This window comes from Meles meles, chromosome 2, assembly GCF_922984935.1.
Source record: "Meles meles chromosome 2, mMelMel3.1 paternal haplotype, whole genome shotgun sequence".
NCBI lineage: Eukaryota > Metazoa > Chordata > Mammalia > Carnivora > Mustelidae > Meles > Meles meles.
The window spans coordinates 23536399-23558514 of record NC_060067.1 but is presented as its reverse complement, the minus strand read 5'-3'; the positions used below and the strand labels follow the sequence as shown (position 1 = coordinate 23558514).

Sequence of the window (22116 nt, the reverse complement as noted above, 5' to 3'; positions counted from 1 at the left end):
AAACAGAAGCTACTTCTATTACAACTGGAGCCCGAAGATATTTTTTCCTATCAAATCCCACTTTAAATTATGTCTTAGGAGGCCTTAGGAGACTGAAAGTGGAATCTTCTGAGCGTTCCACAGACAAGGCATGTTATCCAGAATTTCCTAGGATTTAAACAGAAGCTACTTCTATTACAACTGGAGCCCGAAGATATTTTTTCCTATCAAATCCCACTTTAAATTATGTCTTAGGAGGCCTTAGGAGACTGAAAGTGGAATCTTCTGAGCATTCCAAGTATCTGCTTAGAAATATCATGTCATTAAAAAGGGACCTTACTAATACACTGGTGTTCTTCACTTCATTACATGAATGACCACCGAAAAACTGAAGTAAATGTCATGATCAGTTTTAACCATAAATTCTCTGTCATGTGATCCTGGAGTATGGGAAACTATATGTACATACTAAATACATAGTAACGAAATGTGTGTGTATGTACATATACACACGTATATAAATTAGGACTCCTTTGCACCCCGTATTTTTTTCAGATTATGATGACATTATGCTGACATTAGCCCCATTAAAGAACTCAAAGAAAATGTGTCAGTGTTGCAGGAAGTTGACCCCTAGACCCGGCATTCTGAGGTTTAGATGGGTTGGAGTGTCTCAGATAGAGCGATTTAATGGCCCTGTCAGGAGCATGAACAGTGACTTCTAGGTAGAGAGGAAATCCTCCAGAGTTCCGTAGTGGGCAACTTAACAGAACTTTTTGGCCCAGTTAATAGATACTAAAATGATTTGCCTTTGTTATCTGAGGTACAACTATTCATTACCCTTCTCAAAGTAATGAAGTATTGTACAGTCAGTGTGGTGTCAGTCTTGCTCTGGTCTTCCTTGCTTACAAGCCACTTTCACTGAACAGCTGGGAGACAGGCACACTGGGATGCCACCCTTGTTAGTATTCATTTTGTGCTGCCCAAGATAGCATTGAATTTAGACTTTGAATATTTCCTTGTGATATTACGTCATCCTTATTAATAAAGTGCAGCAGTGTTTGACTCTGAACATATCTATTGAAACTTCTTCAAAGGTGTTTTTTAAAAGGCTTTCCTCCTTTACAAGACATGTGGTGCTGCCTAATCAGAATCTGCAGTAACATCTAAACAAGAGGCCCTCTTATATATGAATGACTTATTATGACATAATACTTTTTGAGCTTAGAGAATAATCTTTTGGTAAGAGTGATGACTTATTCCTTCTGAATATATACTCCATTACAGGAGTAATTGTTTGTAAGCTGTTATTTAGGATTCCATTAAATTTCTGTGGTGAAGGATAATCATTTTTAGGTTAATTGAGCCAGAATTTTGGTGAAAGTTATCCATTGTTAAAAATTTTGACCCAAGTAAGGCACCAACAGTGAAATTTGTATTTCTCTATTTAGTCATTGGAATTACTAGCCATTGTTATTACCAGTCATTACTAAGCAACTGAAACCTCAATTTAAATAAGTCATAATTGTCAAATGAAGTATAAACATCTACATCAATTTTCTAGTAATTATTTCTTTTGGACAGGTCTTTAATCAAGGACATATACTTTGTGTGTGAGTGTGTGTGTGTACATTTATAAAAACCAGTATGGATACATCGATTCACTGTGGTACATTTTAAAATAAAATATTCTCTCAGTGTGTATAGATTAAGGTGTTTTGGCATTTTAAAAAGGACTTCCTGGTTGAATTAAGAATTTTTTAAGCTATCTTAAAGGGCAAGAATTCTTTCTTGCCCTTCCCACAAAGCTTCAAAACTAATCTGCTGGAACTGAGAGAACCCAGTTATAACTTCAGTGACAACTTTGGATTCATGTGTTATAATGTAATTTTGTGTTCATATGTGTTTATAAACAAACAGGAGTAAACATTTTTAACGTGACTAAGCACAGCGTTTTCAAGGCTGCTTATAAACTGCTCACCTTAAAAATATGTTACTCAAACCTGGAATCAGCCCTCCATTCACTGTTGTTTACAAGCCTATCTGAACAGTAGATCTGATGGAAGAAAGCCAGTTTATTGCGTTAAGATAATTTAATTAGATTGTGAAATACATTGAGAGCAGTTTAACAAAATAAAAAAAAAATCCGTATACTTTTCAACCAGTTTTTTTTTTTTTTTAAACAGATTTTATTTGACAGAGATAGATCACAAGTAGGCAGAGAGGCAGGCAGAGAGAGAGAGGGAAGCAGGCTTCCCGTCGGGCGAGCAGAGAGCCCGATTGCAAGCCTAGATCTCAGGACCTGGGATCATGACCTGAGCCAAAGGCAGAGGCTTTAACCATTGAGCCACCCAGGCGCCCCTCAAACAATTTAAGAAATGTTAACACCACCTTTGAAAAGTCCCGTGGTTACCTAATTTGCCACATACGGGATCACTGGGGATGACCATTTTGTTTAGTTGTAGTTTTATTACCCATCATTATTAGTATGTTTCCTGGCAGACTATTAATTTAATCTCCAGGTAATTTTATTTAAGCGACGTGTAGAAGTATCCTGGACATCGGCCCCCAGACCTTACTTGTGGAGTTAACACGGGTCGGAGGGCGGGAAGATAACCGACTTCACTTTCAGACTTGTGATAACTGGCCGGGAAACCTCTGGGACGCTCTGGACTCTGGCTTCCAAAGCGTTCTTTCATAAAGATTTTTTTTTTTAAAGATTTTTATTTATTTATTTGAAAGAGAGAGAGGTCAGAAGTAGGCAGAGAGGCAGGCAGAGAGAGAGGAGGAAGCAGGCTCCCTGCAGAGCAGAGAGCCCGATGCGGGGCTCGATCCCAGGACCCTGAGATCATGACCTGAGCCGAAGGGAGACACGTGGGCCAGGCGGCTCTAGGATGATGTGGGGGAGGTGACACGCCAGGAACTGGGCCGACTTGGAAGGCCTTTCGGAGACACGGCGCTCAGTACGAGGGAATCGGGGGCATTGTGCGACCTCCGGGGTCGCCTGGAGCGATTTTCCTACCCTGAATATAAGTCCCACGGGCCTCTCCCAACTCTCGCAGCTGGGCCTCCCCACCTCCCTACGTTCAACGCTCCCTCTGGCTCTCCCCTCTATCCTCTCCCCCGCCCCGGGTTCGGCGAATCCGCGGCGCCGCAGACCCCCGCTAGCGGGCGTCAGACGCGCGGCGGTAGCCAGCGCGCCGGGTACTGGCCTCGGCCGCGCAGTGACCGCGGGTGTTGTCTACGCCGCGTGGACCTACGTCTCCACCTTGCGTCCGCCACGGGAGCCACACCTGCCGGGACCCAGGACCCAGGCTCCAGCGCGCGGGCGCGCGGGCGCGCGGAAAGAGGAAATTAGGGCGGTGGGGATGGAGAAGGGAAAGGTGATGGAGAAGGGAAAGGCGATGGAGAAGGGGAAGGCGTTGGAGAAGGGGAAGGCGATGGAGAAGGGGAAGGCGTTGGAGAAGGGGAAGGCATTGGAGAAGGGGAAGGCGATGGAGAAGGGGAGGGTGTTAGAGAAGGGGAAGGTGATGGAGAGGGGGAAGGTGATGAAGAAGGGGAAGGAGCCAGAGAAAGAGAAAATTCGGGAAAAAGGAAAGGAAGAGAAAAAGACGGAGGTGGAGAAGGAGAAAATTAAGGGAAAAGAGATAGGGAAAGAGAAAGGAAAGGAGGAGAACAGTAACTGTAAAGAGGAGGAAAAGAGGAAAGAGCGGGAGACCGAGAAAGAGAAGGAACAACTCAAGGGAGAAGAAGAGAAAGAGAAGAAGGACAACGGCGCCTTGACAAAGCCCCCGCTGGAGCCGCCGGTAAGGGACCGGGGCCTCGCCCGGCTCTCCAAGGCCGTCTCTGTTACGTCCGAGGCCCCGACCCGCGCGGGAGGGAATCGGGTCTGGGTTTGAGGGCATTTTACTCTGTGGATGGAAGGGGGTGTGCCAAGCTTCCCAAGACCCGTCGCTGTCCCCTTCTCCCTGTCGCCTGCCTTACCCTCAGCCCTAGCCCTGCCCTGAGCCCTCCCCGCGGGTGGTGCGGCGGTGAGGAAGAGGCGGAAGGAGCCCTTTTCGGGCCGCATCTCCGGCGGGCGCTCGGCGGTACCGGCGCGCATCCCGCCTGCCTCACCGACACCAGCCCCGAGGCCTCGCGGCCCGCGGACTCTGTCCGGCTGCTGTCCCTGGTGCGGGGTTCCCGAATTCGTGCAGATGCGTCCGAGGACTGGACCTTCTCCGTAGTTACCGCTTCCATTGTTTCCCCACCACCGGCGCCCAGGGGGGTGGTCGCAAAGTTTTAACGGAGAGGTCTCAAACCAAGCCCTGCAATCGTAAAAAGAAATACTGTGGGGGCGCCTGGGTGGCTCAGTGGGTCGAGGCCTCTGCCTTCGGCTCAGGTCACAGTCGCAGAGTCCTGGAATCGGGTCCCACATCAGGCTCTCTGCTCCGCGGGGAGCCTGCTTCCCCCCTCCACTCCACCCCCGCCCGCCTGCCTCTCTGCCTACTTGTGATCTGTCAAATAAATAAAATCTTTAAAAAAAAAAAAAGAAAGAAAGAAAGAAATACGATGACACTACTTCTATGAGGTACCTAGGGGAGTCAAAGTCCTTAGAGTAGAACTGGTGGTTGCCTGAGGCTCTGAGGGGAGGGAGGATGGTAATGACTACGGTCTCACAGCATTATGAACGTATTTTAATACTACCGAATCGTATCCTTAATAATGGGTAAGACGGTATGTTTTAGATTATATTACATTTATATTATATTTACATTATGTGTATTTCACCATAGTGAAAAAATTGAGGGGGTGTAGGATAAAAAGAAAGAGAAAACAGGCATTGTTTGGATCAGTTTAATAAGCTTCTTGCTCCTGGAGTGCCTGAGCTCACAGGTGCTTTCTGGTTCTAAACAATTTGAATTATTAACGGCGATTTGATCTCTGGTAAAACACAAACTATTATAGACCCATATATCATTAAAATAATGACTATTGACAGGGAACAGTGGCAACTCAAAATCACAAATTATGTCAGAACTTTTGGCTTAACGATAATCCTAGCTTTCCTTAAGAGATGATCAACATGAGAAAGCATGTATTTTAGCATGTGTTTTGCTAAAAAAAAAAAAAAAATGAAGTAAAATGTAAGCAGTGACTGCCGAATTTCTAGACAGGGTAGAGTAGGGACAGCCATGTGGTTGGAAGGAGAGTAGGAAAGTGTTTTTACTGACAATATTTCCTAGGATCTCAGATACCATTATTTTGGCACCACTGAGAAAGAAAAAAAAAATGCTGCCAATCAAAATATGATGTACCCAGACACTTGGGTGGCTTAGTCGATTAAGGATCCAACTCTTGATATCAGCTAAAGTCATGATCTCAGTATCTTGAGATCCAGCCCCACCTCTGTGGGGCTCTGCGCTCAGCTAGGAGTCTTAAGATTCTCCCTCTCCCTTTGCCCCTTCCCCAACCCTGCCCTCTCTCTCTCTCTCAAAAAAAAAAAAAAAAAAAAAGACACACCATGAATTGTAAAACCCTCGTTTTTGAGATGTTAAAATGGAGGAAGGATTGCTTGTTGGAATTGATAAAGTATGTTGGAGTAGTCTTGAGTGGGCCATTGGTAGAGACAGTAAGGGGGACACAATTCACACCCTATAGCAATTTCTTGGGCCCAAATCTGCTTTAGAGCATGCAGTTTAAATCATCCTATGAGATATTCTCTATCCGTGAAGTCGTCCTTCCTCACCACCACACTTCCAGAATGATACTCTCATGTCTAGATGCAGATGGGAGGGAATGGGGATGAAGATAGAAAATAACTATAGAAATACCATTTGCTTTAAGAACCATCAAGAATTCCAAAAACAGGGTGCCTGGGTGGCTCAGGAGGTTAAGCCTCTGCCTTCAGCTCAGGTCATGATCTCAGGGTCCTGGGATCGAGCCCTGCATCAGGTTCTCTGCTCGGCGGGGAGCCTGCTTCCCCCTCCCTCTCTCTGCCTACCTCTCTGTCTACTTGTGATTTTTCTCTGTCAAATAAGTAGATAGGGGCACCTGGGTGGCTCAGTGGGTTAAACCTCTGCCTTCAGCTCATGATCTCAGGGTCCTGGGATCAAGTCCCTCATGGGGTTCTCTGCTCAGCAGGGAGCCTGCTTCCTCCTCTCTCTCTGCCTGCCTCTCTACCTACATGTGATCTCTATCAAATAAATAAATAAATAAAATCTTTAAAAAATAAAAAAAAGATAAAATCTTTTAAAAAAAAGAATTCCAAAACAAACACGTACTTTTTCTAATTCTTTTATTCACAAGACAGTTTTCATAAATCATGCTGTCTATACAAGACCCTACTAGACCAGATCTTCAAACATCTCACTTTCACACAGATCTTATTTTCAAAAAAAAGAAAAAGTGGGATAGTGAAAAAAATTCACATTTTACTAGAAAACCAGTCTAAATCTAACATCAACATTTAGTGTTCAAGTATAAATGTAAAAGATTATTGTTATTTCCAAACCAATGTCATTGAAGACAATTACTGGTGTTTTTGTGCATGAGAAACTTCTTCAGTAGGCAGTTTGGGAAATAGAATTGAATTCCTGTGGGAATATTACTGTTCACATTAAATTTTGCACCCTAAAAGTCACTTTTCTGAGCACTCTGAACTTTTCATACCAACTTGCCCTTCTTGTCTCTCAATCACTTGTTATAAAAATTTCTAAGTCTGGTATGTTGGTGGAATGCCTCTTTCTAAAGTTTATGTCGAGTTCAACAGGTTTTAACATCTGATTCTAAAATAAATGTTCATTTGTGATTGGAACCTGTTTAACAGTTTCTATAACCTTAGCCTTTTCATTTAATCATGATACTTCTATTAAAAAGTATAAGAGGGGGAACTTCCCCTAATCTTTTATCTAGTTAGTAATCCAACTGGGAAAAGAAAACAGATCAATACTGTGAGACTTCGGGTGCTTACATGCTGAATGGCATAGCGAGTGCATGAACCACAGACGTCCCAAGATCCCAAACAACAAACTGAAGTCTGTTTCAATCCGCAGTGGACATGAACCCAAGCAGCAAAGTGAAGATCACATCCTGTGATCTATGGCCCACCTATAAATCCTGTTATATATACAGTCTTTATTTAATAGATTGATCACCACCATTCTAGTTGGGGGGTGTGATTAATACCACATAACTAATAGCCGATTATAAAATACAGACTGGTACAGTTTGTTCTAGTTCTATTAATTTTTTTTAAGTAAACTCTACACCCAACATGGGGCTTGAATTCATGACCCCAAGACCAAGAGTCCCATCCTCTACCAACAGAGCCAGCCAGGTGCTCCTAGACATTAAATGTTTCATGAATTTTTGTTCTGGTTTACAATTCCACAATTATTATTGGGTCCTACCACAGGCAGGCACACTGCCAGGAGCCAGGGAAACAAGCTCCTGGTTGCATGAGTTTATTGATTTGTCTTTTGTTTTCACAGGAGAAAAATAAGCAGATCCTTGTGTTGGGTCTGGATGGAGCAGGAAAGACCAGCGTTCTGCACTCTCTAGCTTTAAACAGAGTCCAGCACAGCGTGGCACCCACCCAAGGTTTCAATGCAGTATGCATCAACACCGAGGATAGCCAGATGGAGTTTCTGGAGAGTAAGCCTGCTTTCTCATTAGTAGCAGGATAGGCTTATCTTGTTATACCTTAAGCCAGACCTATTGTTAGCATCATTGTACCCTTATGAAAAGTCACACTGGGTCAGGTTTGCCTACGGTTTTAGAATGCATATATAGTTTAATAGTTCAATGTGGAGGAAATCCCTTCCTTTTCTTATTTCCTCCTTTTTTCAGTGCTGGCATGAGAGGGAGCTGCAAGGAAGGCTAGAGCACCCCCTCCTATAATATGCTGTCAATTCCCTTACTACCCCAAGAAACATTCAATCTAAGTAAATACAGCAAATACAGCCTACTTCTTTCTCTGCAAATGCAGCTATGAACAAGCCCCAAATCTCTTTTTGTAACCACAGGGCAGCCCAGAAGTCTCTATGCTAAAGTAATTCTGGGGCCCCCCAGAATAGTGTTGTTCCCCAAAGTTGCATTATATTCAGTTCTTTACATTCTCTCCTTGGATGATTTCATCCACCCTATTGGCCTTAAAAAATACCATCTCTGTGTTAATGACACCCAGATTTACCCATCCAACCCAAGCATATCCAAAGGTCACCTGACCTCTTCACCTGGATATCTAATTGGCCTCTCAAACCTAAAATGGTCGAGACAAAGTGCTTGCTTTATCTCCATATCTGTCCCTTTCCCTATAATCTACTGGTCTGTGTTACAGACCAGCTATCGTGTTACAAGCCAGAAAAATAGGAGTCACCCTTGATGTCTCCTTTTGTACCCCCAACTCTAGTCCACAGATAAAACACTATGAGTTTTTCTACCTCTAAACAAAGCTGGAATTCATCAGTTACATCTTTTCCTATCGCACCTGTGTCAGCTGGAACCTACACCGTCTCTCCCTTAGATTACTGAAATCACCTTTTTATTTTTCCTTTCAGTTACAGAAAGAAAATATGGGCAGAGAAACTGGTCAACGTGTAGGCAGATCTTTCAGCTAACAACATTATCTGGAATACAGGTTTTAATTTGTTCAGAAGCTATAGAAGAGATAATTTTAATCAAATAGATAGCTAGGAAAATAGTCTCAAAATATAAAAAGTGAAAAGAAAGGAAGGAAGGAACAAAGGAATGAAAAGAAAGGGAGAATCTAATTAGGGGAAGACATGGACATATCTACCATCGGAGTGAGGGATTTTCAACGTATTGTCAAATTATTAAAATCAAAGAGGAAAAAAATCAGCAAGGATACAGAGAATATGAACACAACCAACAAGTTTCATCCAATGGACAATATAAGATTGTTCAATTAGATAATTTTAGCTACATCCCAAAGCTAAAACACATGTTCCTCTCAAAGATTCATGTAACATTTATCAAAATTGACCACCTCGTAGACCATACAACAGGTGTTAATAAATTTTTCAAAGAAGGGGCATCATACAAACCATGTTCTTTGAATACATTGCAATTAAGTTAGAAGTTAATAACAAAAAGATAAAAATCCCAATATAGGTGAAATGTGATGGTATCACCCACAGACACACAAAAATGAGGAACAACCCAAATGTTCATTCATGCTTAAATTAAATATGCTGAAACCATATGAATTACTTAGAAGATTACACAACATTCTTTTAAAAAGTTAGTAACACAAAATGCTTTAGGGAATTAGCCTAGCTAATTCAAACAAAGAACAGACAAATCAAGACCCTTTCCCAGAAGTATTTTAAATGTTTTTGTTAAGTTTCTAAAACAAGGGTCTTCAAACTTTTTCTGTAAAGGGCTCGGTAGTAAATAATTTAGGCTTTGGGGGCCACATGGTCTCTAGGCAGCCACTACACTCAGTTGTACTGTGGAAGCAGCCACAGACAATACAGACAATAAGTCACAAGTCCACATCTGTGTTCTGATAAACTTTTATTTGTAGACACTGAAATCCAAATATGATGCTTTTACATGTCATGAAATGTTCTTCTTTCTCCCCCCCCCCCCCCCCCCCCCCCCCCCCCGCCACAACATTTAAAAATGTAAATCCATTCTTTGTTCCTGTGCTTCCAAAAATAGGCAGTGGGCCAGATTTAGACTGTGGGCCATAGTTTGCCAGCCTCTGTTCTAGGAGAAAAATAAAAACCAAATTCATTGTGTATATATTATTATCATTGCCAGAAACTTTCTCCTGGGAAGAATCAGTGGAATGAAATAATCCAAAGGCATTTTCTTTCTTTAATGCCCACGGGATCCTATTAAATCTTAGTGCAGTGTTAAGAGGAGAAATTAGTTCTGGGATTTTGATAAGGGAAAAAGATTGTGCAAGTGAGTCTGGCCAGGGAATTTGTCTATTTAAAACTTAGTTTGGAGAAAGGTGTGTTTTAACCTACCACCCTGAATTATTTTAGTGACGTACTCCCATTTTCTGAGCTCAGCTGTTAGGTGGTGGCCCCCATGGCTGCTATGTGTTACAGGTCAGGGGCATCCACTGTATTCACGGTAGTATCTAGTCTTTATGCTGAGACTTTGTGTCCCAGAATGATTGAACCGCTTATGGAGAGTAAATATTCCCACCAGCCATTCCCCTAGTAACATGCCTCTGGTCATTCTCAGGATTGGATACACTCTGGCACAGTAGTGTTTTATCAGGACACTTGTCCAGTGTTTGGAAATTATCTAAGAGTGTCTTTCCTGCCTTCTCAGCAGCTGCTTCTTCAGTGTTTTTGGTGTATTTTTTCTCTGCTGTTCTCTGTAGTTGGTGGCAGTGAACCTTTCCGTTCCTATTGGGAAATGTACCTATCCAGAGGATTGCTGCTGATCTTTGTGGTGGATTCAGCTGATCACAACAGATTACCTGAAGCCAAGAAACACCTTCACCAATTAATTGAAACAAACCCAATCCTTCCTCTGGTTGTGTTTGCAAACAAACAGGTAAAAATCTGGGCAACGCTAAGTTTTACTTAATAGTTTTATTATTACTTAAAGAAATAGAAATGTCTACTTTTAATAGCTAGATATTTAACAATATGCTATATATGCAGTTTAGTTTAGACTTATAAGATCTACTGGTTTATAAACTCCTTGAAAATAAAAACCATTATTCATCTTTGTGTCCCTTATACTGGACAAGCATAGGAGAAATGCAACAAATATGCGTTGAATTTAATTCAGTAAACATTTACTGGTGGTTGAATTGATTTCAACAAAATATTTGAGTGTCTACCATACATAAAGGAATAGTTTGCTTTAGATCAATTAGCCTGACCTGAATTTATTACACACACATAAAAAATATTAAACAAACAACCCTGGAGAAACTGGAACCCTGTACAGTGTCGCTGGGAATGTAAAATGGTGCAGCCGCTTTAGAAAACAGTATGGCAGTTCCTTAAAAAAATTAAAAATAGAATTCATGTATGATCCAGCAATTCCACGTCTGGGTGTATACTCAAAAGAACTGAAAGCAGGAACGTGAACAGATACTCATCCATACATATTCACAACAGTTATAATAGTCAAAATTCACAATAGTCAAAAGGTAGAAGCAACCCAAGCGTCCCTTGTGGGTGAATGGATAAATAAAACATGATATATACAGACAATTCAGCCTTAGAAAAGGAAATTCTGACACATGCTGTGATATGGATAAACCTTGAGGACATTATGCTAAGAGAACTAACCCAGCAAGAAAACAACAAATATCATATGATCCCACATTCATGAGGTACCTAGAGTAGTCAAGTTCATAGAGACAGAAAGTAAATTAGAGGTTACGAGGGAATGGGAGGAGAGGAGAAGGAGGAGTCACTGTTTAATGGGTACAGGGTTTATACTAGCCATGGTTGCCTTGGGTTTGGGGAGGGAGAAATGGGAGTTACTGCTTTGTGGGTACAGAGTTTCAGTTTTGCAAGATGAAAAGACTTCTGGGGGTGGACGGTTGCACAGCAGCGTGAATGTACTGAACTGGGCTCTCATGCATGGTTAAGATGATATATTTTGTTATGTGTGTTTTACCACAATAAAATAAAGTTAAAAATACGAAACATCTACAGCATTGTAATAGTAAAGCCCCTCTTTCAATTGCTTTAAGATAGCCAGTCATTAGGGAACTTAATTGTCCCACTACTTCTGAGGGTGAATGCTTAACGGCAGCATTACAAATGACCACCTAAAGGAATCTATGTTCCAGTCCAGCACAGAAGCTAGTCCTGCAGATTATATTTAAAAGAGGAGCTGGAGGTTTTGTTTTGTTTTGTTTTAAACTGGAGCATCTTACATACCATAAACTACAAAGACCATGGTACATACACGTGAGCTCTATAGTATTCCGTTGCATGAATATACCACAATTTTACCATTTTCATTCTGGGTGTTTGGGTTATTTCTAATGGTTTATTATTAGAAACAGTGCTACAGTGAATCTTCATGTATGTGTCTCCTTGTAGATGTGTATCAACATTTCTCTAGTGCATACATCTAAAAGAGGAGTTGATGGGTTTTTGGATTTGTACATAATCAGCTTTACTAGATCTTACCAAGCTGCTTTCCAAAGATACTGCACCGATTTACTCTCCAGCTAGCAGAATATGACGGATTTTTTGCAGCTCCACATCCATTTCAGTACTTGGTATTGTCAACCTTTTTCATTTTTGCCAATCTGATGGGGCTGAAATTTTATCCTATTATTCTAATTTGCATTTCCCTTATTACTGGTTCAGCTTCAGCATCTTTTCAGATGTGCGTTGGTTATCAGTTTCAAATTCGTTTCATTCTTTGAAACTCATTTCCACATCTGTGGACTAGACGTCTTTTATTTATTTAATTTTAGAGACAGAGAGCAAGTGAGAGAGAGGGGAGGGGCAGAAGGAGAGGCAGAAAAAGAATCTCAAGCAAGCTCCATGCCCAGTGCAGAACCCAACGTGGGGCTTGATCCCATGACCCCAAGATCATGACCTGAGTGGATGTCAAGAGTCGGTCACTCTACTGACTGAGCCACCCAGGCGCCCCTGTGAATTGTCTTTTAATATCTCTTCCCAAATTTCTATTAGGTTGTTTATCTTTTCTTATTTGAGTTGTAGAAATCTTTCCTATCTTTTGGAAAAATAATTCTTTATTACTTATAGGCGTTCTGTATATCTTCCTCAGGAACCTGTTGACTACTATTTTACTTTGCTATGGTCATCTTCTTTATACATAGCTTTCCATTTATTTTTTAAACGACTACACTTTTTAAAATTTATTTTCATTCCAGTGAACATACAGCAATATATTACTTTCAGGTGTATAATGCAGTAATCCAGTAGTTCCAAATATTACTCAGTGTTCATCAAGGTAGGTATACTCTTTTTTTTTTTTTTTTGAGAATTTTATTTATTTGACACAGAGAGATCACAAGTAGGCAGAGTGGCAGGCAGAGAGAGAGGCGGAAGCAGGCTCCCTGCTGAGCAGAGAGCCCAATGCGGGGCTCCATCCCAGGACCCTGAGATCATGAAAGTAGGTATACTCTTAATCGTCTTCACCTATTTCACCCAGCCCCCCACTCACCTCCCGTCTGGAAACTGTTCTCTATAGTTAAGAGTATGTTTTTTGGTGTGTCTCTTTTTCTTTCCTTTATTTCTCTTGTATCTTAAATTTCACATGGAACAAATCAAATGGTATTTTTCTTTCTCTCCTGGCTTATTTCACTTAGCATTGTAGTCTGTAGATCCATCCATGTTGTTGCAAATGGTAAGATTTCATTCTTTTTTATGGCTGAGTAATATTCGTGTGTGTGTGTGTGTGTGTGTGTGTGTGTGTGTATTACATCTTGTTTAGCCATCTGTTGATGGATACTTGGATTGCTTCCATAGTCTGACAGTTGTAAATTTTGCTTCAGTATACATAGGGGTGCACATATCCCTTTGAATTAGTGTTTTCTTATTCTTTGGGGAAATACCCAGTAGTGTGATTATGGGATTATAGGGTAGTTCTATTTTTTTTTTTTTTAAGTAAACTCTGTACCCAGTGTGGGGCTTGAACTCATGACTTTGAGCTCAAGGGTCATATGTTCTACTGACTGAGCCAGCCAGGCATCCCAGGATATTTCTATTTTTACTCTTTTGAGGAACTCCGTACTATTTTCCACAATGGCTGCACCAGTTTACATTCCCACCAACAGTGCATGAGGCTTCCTTTTTTTCCCATTCTCACCAACACTTGTTATTTCTTGTGGTTTTGATTTTAGCCATTCTGAAAGGTGTGAGGTGATATCTCATTGTGGTTTTGATTTGCATTTCCCTGATGATGAGTGATGTGTTGAGAGCATCTTTTCATGTGTCTGTTCGCCATTTGTATGTCTTCTTTAGAAAACATCTGTTAATGTCTTCTGTCCATTTTTTAATTGGATTATTCATTTTTTTGTGTTTTGAGTTGTGTAAGTTCTTTATATATTTTGGATGCTAATTCTTTTAAGGGATATGTCATTTGTGAATATCTTCTTCCATTCAGTAGGTTATCTTTTAATTTTGTTGTGTTTTGTTTTTGCTGTGGAGAAGCTTTTTATTTTCATGTAGTTCCAATAGTTTATTTTTGCTTTTGTTTGCCTTACCTTGGCAGATGTATCTAGAAAGACGTTGCTATGGCCAGTTTCAGAGAAATTGCTGCCTGTGCTCTCTTCTAGGATTTTATGGTTTCAGGTTTCAGGTTTTAGGTCCTTAATCCATTTTTAGTTTGTTTTTGTGTATTGTATAAGAAAGTGATCCAGTTTCATTCTTTTGCATGTTGCTCTCTAGTTTTCCCAACACTATTTGTTTTTCCCATTGCATATTCTTGCCTCCTTTATCCTAGATTAATTGACCATGTAATTTTGAGTGTATTTCTGGGCTTTGTACTCTGTTCTGTTGATCTGTGTCTGGTTTTGTGCCAGTACCATACTGTTTTGATTACTACAGCTTTGTAGTATAACTTCAAGTCTAGAATTGTGCTACCTCTAGTTTTGTTTTTCTTTTTCAAGATTGCTTTGGCTTTTGGGGGTCTTGTGGTTCAATACAAATTCTATAATTGTTCTAGTCCTATGGAAAATGCTGTTGGTATTTGGTAGTTACCACACTAAATCTGTATACCGCTTTGGGTTGTATAGATATTTTAACAATATTTGTTCTTCTAATCCATGATATGTGATGTCTTTCCATTTCTTTGTATTGTCTTCAGTTTCTTTCAACAAAGTTTTATACTTTTCAGAATACAGGTCTTTTGCCTCCTCGGTTAGGTTTATTCTTGGGTATTTTATTATTTGGGGTGCAGTTATAAATGAGATTTTTTTCCCTTAATTTCTCCTTCTGCTCCTTCATTATTAATGTATAGAAATGCAAAGATTTCTGTACATTGATTTTGTGTCTTGCAACTTTGCTGAATTCATTTATCAGTTGTAATAGTTTTTTGGTGGAGTCTTCAGGGTTTTCTATAGTGTCATGCCTTCTGCAAATACTGAAAGTTTGACTTCTTACTCTGATTTGGATGCCTTTATTTCTTTTTCTTGGCTGATTGCTGTGGCTAGGACTTCCAGTACTATGTTGAATAAAAGTGGTGAGAGTGGACATCCTTGTGTGGTTCCTTACCTTAGGGGAGAACTCTCAGTTTTTCCCCATTAAGTATGATGTTAGCTGTCAGTTTTTCATATATGGCCTTTATTATGCTGAAGTATGTTCTCTCTAAACCTACTTTGTGGAGGATTTTTATCATGAAAGGATTAATTACCTTGTCAAATATTTTTCTACAACTGTTGAAATGATCATATGGTTTTTATCCTTTCTTTTATTGATATGATGTATCATGTTGCTTGATTTGCAATTATTGAACCACTCTAGCATCCCAGGAATAAATCCCACTTGATCATGGTGAATATTTTTTAATGTATTATTGGATTTGGTTTGCTAATATTTTGTTGAGGATTTTTGCATCTATGTTCATCAGAGGTATTGTCTTGTAGTGCTTTTTTTTTTGTGGTGTCTTTCTCTGGTTTTGGTATCAGTGTAATGCTGGCCTCATAGAATGAATCTGGAAGATTTCCTTCCTCTTTTTTGAAATATTTTGAGAAGAATAGGTATTAACTCTTCTTTAAATATTTGGTAGAATTCGTTTATAAAGCCATGTGGTGTGAACTTATGTTTGTTGGGAGTTTTTTGATTACTGATTCAACTTCATTGCTGGTAATTGGTCTATTCAAATTTTATTTCTTCTAATTCAGTTTTGTGAGGTTATATGTTTCTAGGAATTTATTTATTTAATTTTTTAGTATCCATGTCATTTACTTCTGCTCCAATCTTTTATTTCCTTCCTTCTGCTACTTTGTAGTTTTGTTTGTTCTTCTTTTGTAGCTCCTTAATGTGTATGGGTAGGTAGCTTATCTGAGACTTTTCTTGCTTTTTGAGGTAGGCCTGTATTGCTATAAACTTCCCTCTTAGAACTGCCTTTGCTATGTCCCAAAGATTTTGTACCTTGTGTTTTCATTTTCATCTTTCTTCATGTAAGTTTTGATTTCTTGGTTGACCCATTCATTGTTTAGGAGCATGTTATTTAGCCCCCATCTATTTGTGTTCTTTCCAGATTTTTTCTTGTGGTTTATAACTAGTGTCACAGCATTGTGATCAGAAAAGAATGCATGGTAAGTGAGTGAAAGAGAGAGAAAGAGTGAATGCAAAGAGTTGGGGGGAGAGGCAGAGGGAGAAACAGACTCCCGCTGAATGGGGAGCCAGGTGTGGGCCTGGCTCCCTGGGACTCCAGGATCATGATCTGAGCCAAAGAGTGATGTTTAACTGACTAAGTCATACAGGCACCCCTTCTTCCTCCTTCTCCTCCTCCTCCTCCTCTTCCGTCCTCCTCCTCCTCCTCCTCCTTCTTCTTCTAAAGTAAACTCTACATCCAGTGTGGGGCTTCAACTTATGACCCTGTGATGAAGAGCTCCATGCTCTGCTGACTGAGCTACCCAGGCACCCTATCCATAATGTGCTTTTATGACTAAGAAACCCTCTTTTTAATCCAACATTTTCCTCATATTTTATTCCTTTCCAATTCCATCATTAATTTATTACCTTGAGACATTGAACACAGGTTTACTGGATCTATTAACACTGTTTGAATGTCACTATAGACTCTAAGAATAAGTGAATTCTGATTTCAGACAGGCAATATATTGGGATGACCAATATCTAGAAATGTAATCAACTATAGCCAGATGCCACCAGAAACATTTTTCTAGATATGTCTCCTGAGGCAAGAGAGATAAAAGCAAAAATAAACTTTTGGGACTACATTAAAATAAAAAGCTTCTGCACACCAAAGGAATTCATCAACAAAACAAAAAGGCAAGGGGCACCTGGGTGGCTCAGTGGGTTAAGCAGTTAAGTGACTGCCTTTGGCTCAGGCCATGATCCTCGGTCCAGTTTTGGAATGGAGCCCCAAGTTGGTTTCCTGCTCAGTGGGGAGCCTACTTCTCCTCCTCCTCTGCTGCTTCCCCCTGCTCATGGTCTCTCTATCTCTCTCACTCAAATAAACAAATAAAATCTTTTTAAAAAGGCAAATACCGGGACACCTGGGTGGCTCAGTCAGTTAAGTGGCTGCCTTTGGCTCAGGTCATAATCCTGGGGTCCTGGGATTGAGTCCCACATCGGGCTCCTTGCTCAGTGGGGAGCCTGCTTCTCCCTCTCCCTCTGCCCCTGCTCATGTGCGCTCTCTCTCACTCTCTCCCTCCCTCTCTCTCTGTCAAATAAATAAATAAAACCTTAAAAAAATAAATAAATAAGGCAAATACTGATTGGGAAAAATATTTGCAAATGATGTATCTGATAAGGACTTAATATGCAAAATATGTAGAGAACTTACCCAACTCAACATTCAAAAAGCAAATAATCCAATTAAAAAATAGGTAGGAGATACAATGAACAGACATTTCTCCAAAGAAGACATACAGATGTCCAAGAGACACATGAGAAAGATGCCCAACACCATTAATCATCAGGAAAATGCAAATTGAAACCGCAATGAGATATCACTTCATACCTGTCAGAATGGCTTGAATCAAAAAGACAAGAAATAACAAGTGTTGGGAAGGATGTGTAAAAAGGGATTTCTGTCCATTGTTGATAAGAGAGTAAATTGGTACAGGCACTGTGGAAAACAGTATGGTGGATCCTCACAAAATTAAAAACAGAAATACCATTATGATCCATTAATTCCTCTACTGAGTATTTACCCAAAAAAAACCTTAAATACCATTTCGAAAAGGTATATGCATCTCTGAGTTTATTGGAGCATCATTTACAATAGGTAAGATAAGGAAGTAACCCAAGTGCCCACCAACAGGTAAATGGATAAAGAAGAGGTAGCATATATACACATATTGGAATATTACTCACCATAAAAAAGAATGAAATCTTGCCATTTGTGAGAACGGGAGTGGGCCTAGAGATTATTATGCTAAGTGAAATGAGAAAAATACCATATGCTTTCACTTACATGTGGAATCTAGACAACAAAGGAACAAACAAACAAGAGGGAGAAATAGACCAATAAGTACAGAGAACAAATTGGTGGGTGCCAGAGGGAAAAGCAGTAGGGGGATGGGCAAAAAGGAGTGAAAGCGGGGAGCGCCTGGGTGGCTCAGTGGGTTAAGCCTCTGCCTTTGGCTCAGGTCATGATCTCAGGGCTCTGGGATTGAGCCCCGTGTTGGGCTCTCTGCTCAGCAGGGAGGCTGGTTCTCCCTCTCTCTCTACCTATTTGTGATCTCTCTGTCAAATAAATAAATGAAATCTTAAAAAAAAAAAGGAGTGAAAGAGAATGGGAGGTACAGGCTTCCAGTTATGGAGTGAATAGGTTACAGAGATAAAAGGTACAGCATATATAATGGCATATGCTGAATATAGTCAGTGGTATTATAATAGCATTGTACAGTGAGAGAAGGTAGCTACAATTACAGTGAACATAGAATAAAGTACAGAGTTGTCAAATTATTGTGTTGTACACTGAAAACCAATGTAACTGTGTGTCCACTATACTTCAATAAAAAAATTGATCCTATTGAATATGATTTGGATAAATAAAAAAGAAATGGAAAAAAATAGAAGCAGATTGACTACAGTGTTTGGAAAATTGATTAAGGTATTAGAATGGCTTAACTTCATTCCAAAAATTCTTTCTTGATGATAGCTCATAACTGCTGGCATAATTCTGCTGCCCTTTATTTTTCTCTCATTTTTTTTGGTAAGTAATCTCTATACCCGATAGGGGTTTCACACTCAAAACCCCAAGATCAGGAGTTGCATGCTTCAGTGAGATTGCACATTAACTACTGTAAGGAGAGGAGCCGCACTGGGAAATGTGAACCATGAGAATATCAGTGACACTGATGAGGAGAATAAACTAATCGCCTTTGTAACAAAAAAAAAAAAAAAAATTTATATTCAGACAACCACTGGGATCATAATAATGGGGTCACAATATCCTATACATTAAAATGAAGGTGAGATCATTGAGAGCAATAAATGAGAATAATAAATGTATCTATGCAAAAGGATTGCAAAATAACCAGCTCTTTCTTATCCTTTTTCTATTCTGGGTTGAAGGATCTTGAAGCAGCCTATCGTATCACAGATATCCATGAAGCTTTGGCATTGTCTGAGGTGGGAAATGACAGGAAGATGTTCTTGTTTGGAACCCAAGTGACTGAGAATGGCTCAGAAATACCCTCCGTTATGCAAGATGCCAAAGACTTGATTGCACACCTGGCTGCAGATATGCAGTGACCACGCCCAGGCCCACTGTGCAGCTGTCCATCTAAATCTCACTAGGGACTGTTGAGTGACAGGTTTGAAGCCGAAGGTTTCCTCTGTCAAATAAAAAATAAGCCATTTCCTATTTTCTTAATGCATGACATATATACAAAGATAATGTTAATTGATTAAGAGCCTCTCTGTGTTTAGATTTTAAACTTTAAAAATATCGGTAAAATAATATATTTGGGGGGATTTGGATTTTCAGCAGCAAAATTAAAGTGAACATTAGTAAGCGTTCAAACCATTTGTAGTTTTTCGATGGCATGAGATTTATAGTAAAATATTTTAATAAACTACCTACCTCTTTTCAAATAAAAATCCAGGTGTCTTTCCTTAAGTAGATTCACTTAATACTGCAAGGAAAGAAATATCAGGATAAGACAATGAGAAAAGTAAGCACTATCAGACATACATAGAAATATAAATTAATAGCATTTAGAAAGATTTTAGAAAAGGCTTCTCTTTCAAGAGCCTGATATATACTAGAACAGGAACTCTGAGGATTTGATTTTTAAATACTTGAATTTTGCTCTTATACATAGATAAGTTTTCTTCACTAGAAATATTTTATGATAACTCTGTTCATCTACAATCATGATATAAATTCAATTTTTAACTTTAGTATCTTGTCTTGATTTAAAAAACAAACAAACAAACAAAGGATGCCTGGGTGGCTCAGGCGTTTAAGCGTCTGCCTTTGGCTCCGGTCATCATCATCGTAGCATCCTGGGGTGGAGTCCCACATCTGGCTCTCTGCTCAGCCGGGAGCCTGCTTCTCCCTCTACCATTCCCCCTGCTTGTGTTCCCTCTCTCATTGTGTCTCTGTCAAATAAATTTAAAAAAATCTTTTAAAAACAAACAAACAAAAGGACTTCAGTTTTGTAGTCAGTATGTAAGAAGCTCGGAAGCTGCCTCTCCATTCTAACAAGTGAAAAGCTAAACAGACTGAAAAATCAACAACTCTTCTAAGATCCATAAGAGAGGTGAGGACACAAGGCAAACTCCTGCCCCCAAGGCTAAAGAAACCAAACGAGAACACAGAGAATAACAATTTACTGGAGCAGAGCTTCATGAGTGGAAACCAACTGTGGGAACCAGTGCCAGGGTGGGAAAACCAGAGCTGTAATAGACGAATTGCTGGAGGTTCAGATGGATGACTATGAGTAAAAACTCCAGGGGATCCAGGCAGAGTGGAGTCCCTACAATTTTGTGAGTCTTAGCTCCATGAGCCTGACAAGGATCCCACAGCAAATATCAGAGAAAAATCCCCTAGTGTTTCCAGAAGAGGGAAAAATGAACCATTTAGAAATATTCCAAAGCACTCTTTCCTTATTAAGAAGGCCTGTCTTCAGGGAAAACTAGTTAACCAGAACCGAACTTGCTGAGGTATTATCAAACCCTAACCTGGGGAAGAGAAATACCCAACTCCAGCCCATTCTAGGCATCTTGTCCCACATAAGCAAAGAAGAAAACAAAGGCAGACATGTGAAGTTCACAGTCCAGAGGCACAGGCTCACTAAAAGACTAAGACCAATCACAGGACTGCCGAACACTTCTCCCTCCCACCTCTCACCACCACATTACTGAAGGTCTGTTTACAGCAGTTTCTTCTACTTCATACACAATGCTTGGCTATCAAGGAAAAATTATAAAAATATACATAAAGCCAGTGGGTGGCTCAGTTGGTTGATTGTCTGACTCTTGATCTCAGCTGGGGTCTTGACCTCGGGGTTGTAAACTCAAGCCTTGCATTGGACTCTGTGCTGGAGGTGGAGCCTACTTCATAAAAAACAAAACAAAACAAAAAACAACCACACAGAAGAGACATCAGAACCATATGTAGCATTAGGAAAAAAACCAAAAAACAACTCAGAATAGAATATTCAGGGACTGTAGGACAACTGCAAAAGATGTAAAATGCATGTAATGGGAATACCAGAGGGAGAAAAAAGAAAAAAAGAAAAAGGTAGAAGAAACATTTGAAACAATAATGAGTGTGCTGATTTCCTGAAATTAATGTTAGACAATCAAACCACAGATCCCAGAAGGTCGAGAACACCAGTCAGGATAAATGCCCCCAACTTACATATGGTATGTATCATTTTTTAAGCTGCAGAAAATTAAAGATAAAAAATAATCATGAAGTCAACCCTCCTACACTGTTGGTGGAAATGCAAGCTGGTGCAACCACTCTGGAAAACAGCATGGAGCTTCCTCAAAAAGATGAAAGTAGAGCTACCCTATGATCCAGCAATCGCACTGCTGGGTATTTACCCTAAAGATACAAATGTAGTGATCCTAAAGGGCATGTGCACCCAAATGTTTATAGCAGCAATGTCCACAATAGCCAAACTATGGAGAGAACCTAGATGTCCATCAACAGATGAATGGATAAAGAGGTTACACACACACACACACACACACACACACACACACACACACACACACAATGGAATACTATGCAGCCATCAAAAGAAATGATTTGCGATGATGTGGATGGAACTAGAGGGTATTATGCTGAATGAAATAAATCAGTCAGAGAAAGATAATTATCATATGATCTCCCTGATATGAGGAAGTTGAGAGGCAATGTGGGTGGTTTGGGGGCTAGGGAAGGAATAAATGAAACAAGATGGGATTGGGAGGGAGACAAACCATAAGAGACTCTTAATCTCACAGAACAAACTAAGGAGGGAGGGGGGAGGGAGAGGGTAGCTGGGTTATGGACACTGGGGAAGGT

General features: G+C 40.1%; 1 protein-coding gene across 1 annotated transcript; it reads left to right on the top strand.

The window, feature by feature from the left end:
- Nucleotides 1–3509: 3509 nt before the first annotated feature.
- On the top strand, nucleotides 3510–20015 carry ARL9 (ADP ribosylation factor like GTPase 9). The gene is made up of 4 exons (XM_045997848.1): nucleotides 3510–3785; nucleotides 7452–7614; nucleotides 10325–10500; nucleotides 19167–20015. Exons 1-4 carry the CDS (start codon nucleotides 3510–3512, stop codon nucleotides 19344–19346), a joined length of 795 nt encoding a protein of 264 aa, XP_045853804.1. The 3' UTR covers nucleotides 19347–20015.
- Nucleotides 20016–22116: the final 2101 nt, after the last annotated feature.

Bases quoted from the DNA above. Each gene is read 5' to 3' on its own strand.
- ARL9 (XM_045997848.1), top strand. From the start codon at position 3,510: ATGGAGAGGGGGAAGGTGATGAAGAAGGGGAAGGAGCCAGAGAAAGAG. The intron at 3,786-7,451 runs GTAAGGGACCGG...TTGTTTTCACAG, and splicing joins AGCCCCCGCTGGAGCCGCCG to GAGAAAAATAAGCAGATCCT. The intron at 10,501-19,166 runs GTAAAAATCTGG...TCTGGGTTGAAG, and splicing joins TTGTGTTTGCAAACAAACAG to GATCTTGAAGCAGCCTATCG.